The 10872-nt window shown below is 41.2% G+C and overlaps 1 protein-coding gene across 1 annotated transcript in view; it reads right to left on the minus strand.

The window, feature by feature from the left end:
• The window catches only part of arhgap15 (Rho GTPase activating protein 15), a 76515-nt gene extending 68729 nt beyond the window's left edge, over nucleotides 1-7786 (minus strand). The window contains exons 1-2 of the mRNA XM_063214246.1: nucleotides 7646-7786; nucleotides 6287-6446 (exon numbers count right to left, since the gene is read on the minus strand). Of these exons, the coding sequence (XP_063070316.1) occupies nucleotides 6287-6446; nucleotides 7646-7659 (174 nt within the window). The 5' untranslated portion in view covers nucleotides 7660-7786. The remainder of the gene's footprint in view (nucleotides 1-6286; nucleotides 6447-7645) is intronic.
• Between the last annotated feature and the right edge of the window lie 3086 nt (nucleotides 7787-10872).

Raw genomic sequence — 10872 nt, forward strand, 5'->3', positions numbered from 1 at the left:
ACATACAGTCGAGTCGCTCTGCTATCTCCAAAGCCACAGATTACACCCATATTTTTGGAGACTTTTTTTTTTCTTCAACGCCTCGCCATTTCATACCCTCCAGCGCAAGTTGGAGGCTGCTCACTTTCTTGCCAAAACACTAGCGACTTTTCAGATCTGACAAATTGAATCCGAAGAAAACGAGTGAGAAACGGGAGGAAGTGAAACAAAGGGAGAGAGAGAGAGAGCCCCACCACCATCCCACCAGCCCACCAGCCCACCACCCCACACACGCTGCTTTTTCAAAATCCCACTCAACTTCCCGGGTCCCCTTTTGGAGCGTGTGTTCGTCTTTTATCACTTGTCAGGCGAGAACTCTGTTGATCTGTGTGCCTTTCATTAAAAATAGATTCAAATGAGAGACTGGCAGACTGGAGGCCTAGATTTATTTCAAACAGCTGGTCAAGGCTGCAGAAATTGGATTTTTTTTGCTGTGCGTGTGTGTGTGTGTGTGTGTGTGTGTGTGTGTGTGTGTGTGTGTGTGTGTGTGTGTGTGTGTGTGTGTGTGTGTGTGTGTGTGTGTGTGTGTGTGTATGTGTGTGTGTGTGTGTGTGTGTGTGTGTGTGTGTGTGTGTGTTCAGAGTTATGGCATGTGATAACAGGGGCAAATGGGCCTCCCCTTCATTACTGCTGTGACATCACGACATTGCAGGCCGGCTCGTCGCTGAGGGATAACACGGGGCTGGCGCTCCCATCGACTGCCTTGGAAAACAACCAGCGCTTATTGTGAATGTATAAATGTTAGACACCCAAGCAGTACTTATTGTTTAAGTACCTAAAATGTTAGACTCCGGTATGGAGATGTGTACTCACAGCGGCAGAAACTATCAATCGGATTTGGCATACATTTTGATCCACTGCGTTTATACATTTTATTCCACTGCGTTTATTCCACTGCGTTAATTCACTGATTCACTTTATTCTTCTCAAATTCTATTTTTTTAACATTTGGATACACAGTACAGTGTGGAAAAAATGCAATCCCACACATCCCATGGCAAATTATGAGGCCTGTCAATAGCAAAACATGTTCTTTGTCAAGATTGAGCTAAAAGCTTGCTTATTTAATATAAATTAAATTATTCATTTCCAAAAAAAAATGGTTAAACTTGAAATTGTTGGAGAATGTAGTCGGAACATGGGATTTGTTGGCACATGTTCAATACTTTTCGAAGGTGCCTTTGTGGTTGACAATACAGAGCTTTGCTGCCCTCTGCTGTGGGAAATTCTAATTTCCTGTTAAAGCCGGAAATAAACTGATTTGGCCATCCAAATTCCAGCCTTCAGTGCATAGTCGATTGCTGTGTGATATCCAGGTAACTATTTCTGACTCCTCTCTATTTTGATCCGATTCCCTGAGTGACATAGACTATGCAGCAGAAGGGGTCAGTCAGGTTATAAAAAAAAGCTTACATAATCTTGCTTGGCTGCGGGGATCTAACAAATTTGACAGTGCTTCAAAAGGGAATGAGAAAGACATCACCACCTTTTCTGTGCAGCTTTCTATTGTATGCATAGAGAGGGTTTCCAGTAAAGCAAAGCAAAACAAACTAAAGCAGTGGTCTCCAAATGGCGGCCCACGGGCCAGATCCGGCCCAGGCACGGCAAATATTTGGCCAGCCATGAGTTTGCAAAAAATGAAAACATATTTGTGTGTGCTATCAGTGGTCATACATTCGGGCCATTTAGTTTGGCCCTCAGCCTAATTTGCACTTCATAATTGGGCCCATGGGGAAAAATAATTGGAGACCACTGAACTAAAGGTTACAGGCAGGCACACATGAAAGACAACGGCGACCCCAAAAAAATGGATTCATGGATTCACCTGGGCCTAGTTTTGCAGATGCTTATACATCCGACCAGTTTTTCTTATCACTTGTAATGGTCTTTCTTTCCAAACACATCTGAATACAGAGTATTAGCTACAAGTGCCACACAGAGGCCTTGTCTTTTCTTGCAGTTACACACCAATTCTTTAAGCACCCGTGGGTTTCTCATGCAAAATTTCAGCAACTAATTCAATCTTCTCAGATAAGAGATGACAACCCCAGTGTGAAGTTAACATGTGCATACAGTGCAAGAAGGTACTGTATGTGACATTTCTCACACCTAATCTGAAGACTTGACTTCCTTCAACTCACACTTACCAGGCCTCAGAATAACACTCATCATAGTCAGGAAGATCGTCATGTCTTCTTCAGTGACCAGCCAAACAAATCCAGCATTCAGCTATGACCTATGAAGCTATGAAGTTCTCATTTAAAGTTCATAGTAATTGATTTTGACAATGCTTTAATATCACTGATACTTGTACCTCGCACTGGTAAATTCTGTATTCTGAGGCTATGCATTAACATATTTCCCAACTCATTATCTATATGGGGATATATGGATTCCGAATCTACAACCCTGTTTCACAGCTCACCTCTCTCTAACTGTGTTCAATGTCTTTAGCCAGCTGCCAGCACAAGACTTTGCTCATGTACTGTAGTTATACTGTAATATAACTATATATTATATATAGGCCTATATACTATAATTTAACACAGTGCTTCCTCGAGATCAGGGATGAAGAACCGTTTTAATTCGGGGCCCACTTACATTTTTAGATCGTCCTCCAAGGACCATGCCATCAACACAAACCAAGGAGTTCCCCCTGCACTTTAGGCCTATATTGAAGGTGGCCACCTTTACAACAGACCCCACCTTCAGCCCTTGAAAAAAGTTATTGTATTGCAAATGCAATTTCTAAGATTTCTTTACAAAAGATGTCACATGAAACTGCATAACTTATATATTAAAGTATATCGGGGGCCGGATAAGACGGCCTCAAGGGCCGTAAGGAGCCCTCGAGACACAGGTTCCACACCTCTGCATTTTAACTACCTCCCTTTAGACCACCACAGCAGTAGATAATGACTTCTGCATCTGTCCATGATGAGACAAGTAGAAAACCTGCGAGAGACACCAACGCAAGTGCTACGGGCCCCTCGGGGGGAAGTTGAGAAGGATAAAGTTGGGGGACATTCGTTTATTTCTTTGTTTTAATACTAAAGGGGGCGTTGACAAGCTTATGATAAGGTCAAAGGGTGTTTGTTCAAAAAAGGTTGAGAAAAACTGCTCTTTTCTAAAGCCCTGATGTTTGTCCATGTGGTTTGAGCAGCATTTACATCACACATGGCACAAGTATGTCAATCTTTGACTGGAGCCCGATATGCAGAGATGTCAAGAGGAAAAGTAAAAGTAAAACAACCAAAACAGTTTCCTTCTACCGAAGGTATCTTAGCTGAGTAACCAGTAGACCTCTGTATTTGTCTTATGATTGGCTAACTGTGCTGGTTGGATAAAGTTTGTGGCGGGTTGTTATCAGTTTTTTTGTGTGTTTTTCAGTAACAGCACAGTCTATCTACCTCATTAGGTACAATGGATGCCACCCCATCCTTTACAAGGGTCCAGACAAGTGCTGCCACCTGTCTCAGTTTCACCTGATTTTCACGAAGGGCACTGAATGAAGGGGAGCCATTGTTTTTCAAGAAACAGGGTCGACAGGATTGATGAAACCACTTTGACTTAAATGAATGATTGATTGGATGATTGGATGAATGAATGAATGAATGAATGAATGAATGATCTAGCTTGCCGAGTTAGAAGAGTGAACGGTGAACACAACAATATGAAATAAATGAGTGACACTGTAACTATGGAAACAACGAAAATGAAAGTAACAGTAAAATCTTTCAGACTATTGCTCTAACCACAAGTTAAAAGTCAGAAAGAACCGTGTATTTGACTTGGATCCTCTGGCTTACTTCAAATGCAATAGTGTATAGAGCAGACCTAACCATTACTTTAATTTCCATACAGTTCCTACTCGACACCTGGCTGTAGTCGGCTCTCTTACAATGATACACAGCTGTCCGCTCTTGCGCTATGAAGACTTGCTTTCATGCATTGGTTTCACTCTGCAGAATAGCCGTATAGAGTCAGTTGTTTTTGTCTGGGCAGATTTAGCATCCTTCAAATATATTGAAACGTTGTCACAACCACAAAATATATTTCTGATATGAGCTTAGCACCATCTGACACAGAGCACCCCCCATGCAGCTTGCAAACCATGATGCAATTTTTTAAAAAAAAACTAACGGCAGAAAATCACTAGGCCTTAGCTGCCTGACACACAAAGGTACAACTGTTTGATAAAAAGAAGGTTAGCCACTTAAAATATGCAGGTAAATATAGACATCTACAATTGTTATGAACTGCTGATCACTCCTTTATTGCTGAAGTGTTTTTGTTCTTTTACAAAATTCTAATGCAAATGCATTTTCTATTAATTCAGGACAGGTGGATCAGTTTAGTGACTTGTGCTAGAGGTAGACATTTGTTCTTCATATCTGAACCAAGGATTGACCCTTGTGTCAGAATTTCATTAGTGGACAACGGATAATATGTGGACTTGTGTGAATGGCAATGACCACCGGAATGGCAATGACCAAGTCGCATTACTAAAGGCCCTGTGTTATGTCCTAGTATTGTAGTACTGTGGTACTTAACTTTTCAATGATTATTACTGCGTGCCACTGGAAGTACAGCGTTCATTACGGGGCTACCACAAGTCCCCTGTTAGAGGATTGTTGTTAATGGCATTGACCATGTTGTTATGTCTCACTAAAGACTCTCAGTGCGTCTCAAATGGCGCATTTGTGCACTTCGGGCACTATGTTTCAGTGGATACTCATGCTAGAAATTCAATGTACTGAAAGTACCTGGATCCTCCCCTAATAACAGGCCAAAAAAGCAATGCATAAACGAGGGATATTGCGTAAACAGCCGCCATGTTGTTTATGTAATGGAATAAATGTGACTTTCGGTTCAGTTGAAGAGTTTTGCTAACCGTCTCTTATTTCCCTAAGTAATGTTGATGAGACGACCGACTTCTTCATGTCAAGCCAAGTATTGTATGCAACATAGTTACCATTTGGAATGAAGGGAAATGTAAATACAAGCACAAAAAGCTGTGTAATAAAAACAGCAGCCAACCGATATTTTGGCGAGTTAATGCTATGCTAGTCCAGTACTTCCAGTGAGGGCACAATCCTACTCCATGCCTCACATTGCGCACTTGTACACTTAGGGCACTTCGGGCACTATCTTTCAGTGCATAGCGTGCTTACACTGACATTTCACACTGAAAAATGCTCACCCGTCACTTCCAGGGAGGGCACAGTGCAAAGTGCTCAAACTTTTCCACGACACCATGCACTAAAGACTTCAGAGCACTGTGTGCACTATGCACTAACTGTTAGTGCACTGACACAAGTGCTCAATATGAAACATGGCTTAAAACATGGCGTTATAAATCTGTTGTTATTAGAATGGCAATGATCGGGTTGTAGTGCATTACTGCAGGCCCTGTGTTATGTCATCGTAGAGTAGTAGTACTATGGTAATTAACCTTTCAATGACTATTACATCAGCGTTCCACATGTGGTACAGCGTGCATTATGGAGCTACACTTTCCCATAATAGCCTATTATGCACTTAAGACCTCAGTGCACTGTGAGCAGTATGCACTACACACCAGTGCACTGACACAAGTAAAGCATTTGAGAAATGCTGTCTGTGTACTGTCATAATAGTGTAGTACAAATGTAGTAAAGGTTTTCCAACATAGCAAGGTTTTCCACTGGTGGAACAGTGTGCATTATCAGGCTATAGCATCTGTTACATGGTGTGTGTGTGTGTGTGTGTGTGTGTGTGTGTGTGTGTGTGTGTGTGTGTGTGTGTGTGTGTGTGTGTGTGTGTGTGTGTGTGTGTGTGTGTGTGTGTGTGTGTGTGTGTGTGTGTGTGTGTGTGTGTGTGTGTGTGTGTGTGTGTGTGTGTGTGTGTGTGTGTGTGTGTGTGTGTGTGTGTGTGAGTGAGTGTTAAGAGGGGGTGGCCACACACACTGGGCAACTTGTGGATTCCCGGCTCTTCAATTAATACTTGACCGTGTTATACGTGTGTGCATGTGTGTGAGTGGGAGAGAGATCTGACTTTGTGAATATACAGTATGTACGGTGAATATACAGTATATGCAATGTTGTGTGTAATGTCTTTGTGTCTTATTCTGTATTTCTGTACGCTATGTATATGACTGGACACCTTAATTTCCCTCGAGATTAATAAATGATACTCTACTCTACTCTCTACTACGTATGTAGGCTAGTGTCTGTAATGTAATGCAATGCAGTGCAATGTAATTTACTGGTTTCCCTGGCGTTTCTGGTTCTGGGATGACCATGGACTTGGTCTGGCTGAGTCTCTCCCCACTGCTGTTGGTGGCTTTAATCCGCATGGCCACGGCTCCGTGAGAGGGGGGAAGGACCAGGGGGGGCTGTTTCGCCGCAGTCTGCATATTCGTAACCCTACAGGAAAGGGAAATGTGAGGACACATGTTTTTTTTTTCTAAGCGAGGCAAGCCACACATTTTGAATCATCACCACGGAAATGAGACAACCGTCTCAAAACAAATACATATAGGTTGACACGGATGGTGAATAGGCTACCACAAAGCTTCAAATCTCACACGATTTAAAACTTTACATTTTAACGAGTATTAAAGGAACAAAGAGATGGGGATAGCTCTGTTTTTTTAATCTGTTTCAAAATGGTAGCCGCTACACCGTTCACAGCTTGTTGTTGTCTTGAAAGGGAAAAAAAATGTCACTTGAAATTTTGCAGAAGCTTCCTGGAGATCTTGTTGCATCACAGACATGTTGCAACATACGCCTTGCTGTGATCTTTCATTTTATCTGTCTAAAACAACATTCTTGCTGCATAAATGTTTTTTAATGACCAGCAGATATAAAGTGAATAGTGAATCGTGGGAAAAGCCACAATCTATATTCACCTGCAAACAAGTAAATTCCTTCAACATCGTACAAGCTTCAATTTCATTGAATCTGTCTTCAGGGGTGATGGAAAAAAAACATTTATTTTGTATTTTTTTAACCCATCTCAGAATGTTGATCATTTAAAAATCTGAGGTAAATTATAGAGACCCAACAGGAAACCTTGTGAAGCACAGAACACACTGCGGAAACAGCTACAGCTACAGCTCAAGTCATGCAAATAGACCAGCAACTGTAGGCTTCAAAACTTCAACTCCTGTATTAGTAAAGGTTGTGCTATGGCCATTGGACACCTGTATGCTTATTAGTCGGGTTCAATGACTTATTGCTCATGTCGTGGGAGAAAATGAGTTGAAGTTAGGATTTAATGCTGAAACAAATTCACAAGGTAAAATCTATAAAATCAGCACTGATTTGACTACACAACACCTACACTCGTGAACACATACACACTATAGACTGGTAGGTCTATGACAAGCCTTATAGATAGGAAATTAACCTTAGCCTACCAGACTCAACTGTCTGGAAGCATAGTAATAAAGACTTAAATAAGGCATCAGACATTAAAGAAAGTAGTCAGAAGAACGTCCACAAATATCATTTACATGGCAAACGGTGAATTACAGCAGATACGAAAGTGAAAAAGACACTTAATTACTTAAAATTAACAACAACAATTATGTATTAAGACCAATTAGTTAATTCTGACTAACCTGGTTCCTGCCATCTAACCAGAGGGGTGTGCAGCAGATCAACAAACGAACATTTGGAACGACAAAAAGTGTCGTCCTCAGCTCTGAAGTTTGACTGCGTCAGAAGTGTTGGGTAAAGTCAACGTCTCATGCCTCGGGTTGTACAACTGTCTGCATGAACGTTGGGGTTTCACGTCTGCAAAACCTTGCAGCTTCCTGTCAAGTGTGTGTGTGTGTGTGTGTGTGTGTGTGTGTGTGTGTGTGTGTGTGTGTGTGTGTGTGTGTGTGTGTGTGTGTGTGTGTGTGTGTGTGTGTGTGTGTGTGTGTGTGTGTGTGTGTGTGTGTGTGTGTGTGTGTGTGTGTGTGTGTGTGTGTGTGTGCGTGCATGCCTACACAAAAATAGCCAGCCAGGCTGAGTGACACAGAGTGCAGAGCATTTGAGCATCTCTGTTTGACATGGTGGTAGCACCACACACACACACACACACACACACACACACACACACACACACACACACACACACACACACACACACACACACACACACACACACACACACACACACACACACATACACACACACACAGACCCTTGGAAAATAAAACATGAAAGTGGTTGTTGGTATGAATGAGAGCTGGTAGTGTGTGCAGGCAAGTGTGTGTGTGTGTGTGTGTGTGTGTGTGTGTGTGTGTGTGTGTGTGTGTGTGTGTGTGTGTGTGTGTGTGTGTGTGTGTGTGTGTGTGTGTGTGTGTGTGTGTGTGTGTGTGTGTGTGTGTGTGTGTGTGTGTGTGTGTGTGTTTTCTTCCTACTTCTCCTTTTCATTGTGGTGTATTTGCACATAGCAGCGCCTGTAACCATTGGATCGCCATTGTGTGAGACTATTTCACTAGTAGCAGAGGAATAGCAAATCATTTTCAGGTAGGCTGAATTGCTGACACGTGTTAATTTCACTTCCAGAAAGCATTGAATGATTAACTGTATCGCATTATCAATAGCACTTCAAATTCATGGTGTATAAATAATTCCTTTTCAGAGCTATGAGAAACTGAACAGCATGTGGCTTTGAGGTCTATGTGGGGACACTCCAACTGACAAAATTGCTGAAGTGCTCACTACTGACAGACTAGGTCTGTCTGCTATCAACTAGCTAGTCTTTGCTTAATCTGTCAATAGCCTTGAATTAATGTTGCTTTTTCTCCTCTTAAATCTCACTCAGAACCCTCAGGTTTTTGCATTCCTCTTCAGTTTGTAACACAGCCAACTTCTTCTTTACTGGCTATTTCAAGGTAGCAAATTGGTGCATGCTTGTTTGAGGTTAGGCTACTGAGAGAATTCACTTTTTTCCTCTTCAGAATTTTTCACAATGGGGGGACAATCGAGTCGATTTTTCACAATAATAACCCTCCATTCAAAATTCTGGTAGGCCCATTCTGGGCATAGGCCCCTAGTGTGGATAAGAAGTCTAGGCCTACTGTTGTCAGAGGAGGGTTCACTCTCTGAATTAACAGGCCTACAGCCCTATAATTGTCCCGAATCTGTCACCGCAGGAGTAGGCATACCGGAACGCCTTTTCAACACTGTAGCCTACACTCGGTTAATATTCAGTTATGTCTGAAAAACAACGTTGAATGGTCATCGCCCGCTTTTAGTAGGCCTGTTACATAGGAATTTCATGGCTCCAAGTCGGTTGGCCAACCTTGACCAACCCCTTAGCGCTACTGATATGATAAGCACCGCAATTTCTTTTTTGCTCTGAAACCGAAAGTGTAACTCACCACGTATGCCTATGCAGGATTTTGTGGAGGGAAGATATGGGTAGGCCTATGCCTGTCAGGATCTAAGAAGTTCCGCACATGAGTGATTCTACGTTTCGAGTGCGCTTTTAGGTCCATGGACTTTATTCGCCAATTCCACTAACTATTAAGCATCCAATGATGTTTTGGACATTAGCACACATTTATCTTTCATATAATACAAAAAGACATAACATTATTTTCCACTGCAAGAATGAATATTTAATACTGGTTTTTGGACTTTTTCATGCCGTCCTCGTTTTCGAAATGTCAGATTCAGTCTTCATATTAGCATGTAAAAAAAACTTGTTTTGTCCAAGATCATTGCAAATGTTGATTCACAGTAGTTATCACAGTATGACAAGACTGTTAAAAAGTCTATTGTGCTTTCCATTATGCATTAAATTAGCCATTTTGTGTGCGTCCCGTGTTCATGACATTGCAGGCTATGTTTAGACAAGGAACTGGCCATTTTAAAATATACGTTTTATTGATATTCAATTTTTAATTTTTCAATTTACCATAATTCATATTCTGAGGGTTGTTGTATTCCATGCTGTTTATATAATTTTTAGAGCCAGAAAAGAGCTTTCAAACAACACCACGGACATATTTTTTGCCACTTACACTGACTGATATAATCAAGGCTGAATGTATAGTGTCCTACCCTCATATGTAAACCTTTGCTAGTCTGTTTCTCCCTTCATAGTTGTGTCAGATTCACACAAATTCAGTTCTGGGGTGCTACCTTGCTACTAAAAAGGCACACCAAGTATGATTGAAATCTGTGTCGGTCGGGTCCCAAAGTGTCTGATTTCACGTGAAATGACCCATTATTGTTAATAGACATAAGCACTTTCAAACGTATGTTGATTCAACTGTATTTTTATATATGTTTGAAATGACATAGTATTTGTCCATAACACTGTTGACAAAATAATCAAGCAAATGTTTGCTTTCATACAAATATTTAATAAATGATATAAGATTAAGCTTGGCAATTTGTTTGTTTGGAAACTTAAATGTATACACTGTAGAAACATGTAGGTCATTTATTTTTTTTAAATACTGATAATTGACATTTTGCTTTTGCCAAAAGCGCAGTCAAATCTAGAATCACTCACATAATGACGTTAAATAATATACTCAAAAATTAAACAACGCAGATTGGGCAATGGCAGGTGACAAAAAGGTAGGGGTGCTCCCAATTGCCATAGTCAGCGGAGGCACTAGATGGCGACAGTTACCAATTTTGTGTTGGGCTGGATTTTCATGTCGAAATTTGTTGTGGGAAAAACATGTAGACTGTGCTGTACTGTCGAATGCCTAGGTTTGTTTGTTATGCATTTCACTAGTGATAATTATCGTCGACATCAGCCTACTGTGCATAGGTATTACATTACATCACCTCTTGTGTGTGTGTGTGTGTGTGTGTGTGTGTGTGTGTGTGTGTG

This window comes from Engraulis encrasicolus, chromosome 13 (genome assembly GCF_034702125.1).
Source record: "Engraulis encrasicolus isolate BLACKSEA-1 chromosome 13, IST_EnEncr_1.0, whole genome shotgun sequence".
In the NCBI taxonomy this organism is placed as follows: domain Eukaryota; kingdom Metazoa; phylum Chordata; class Actinopteri; order Clupeiformes; family Engraulidae; genus Engraulis; species Engraulis encrasicolus.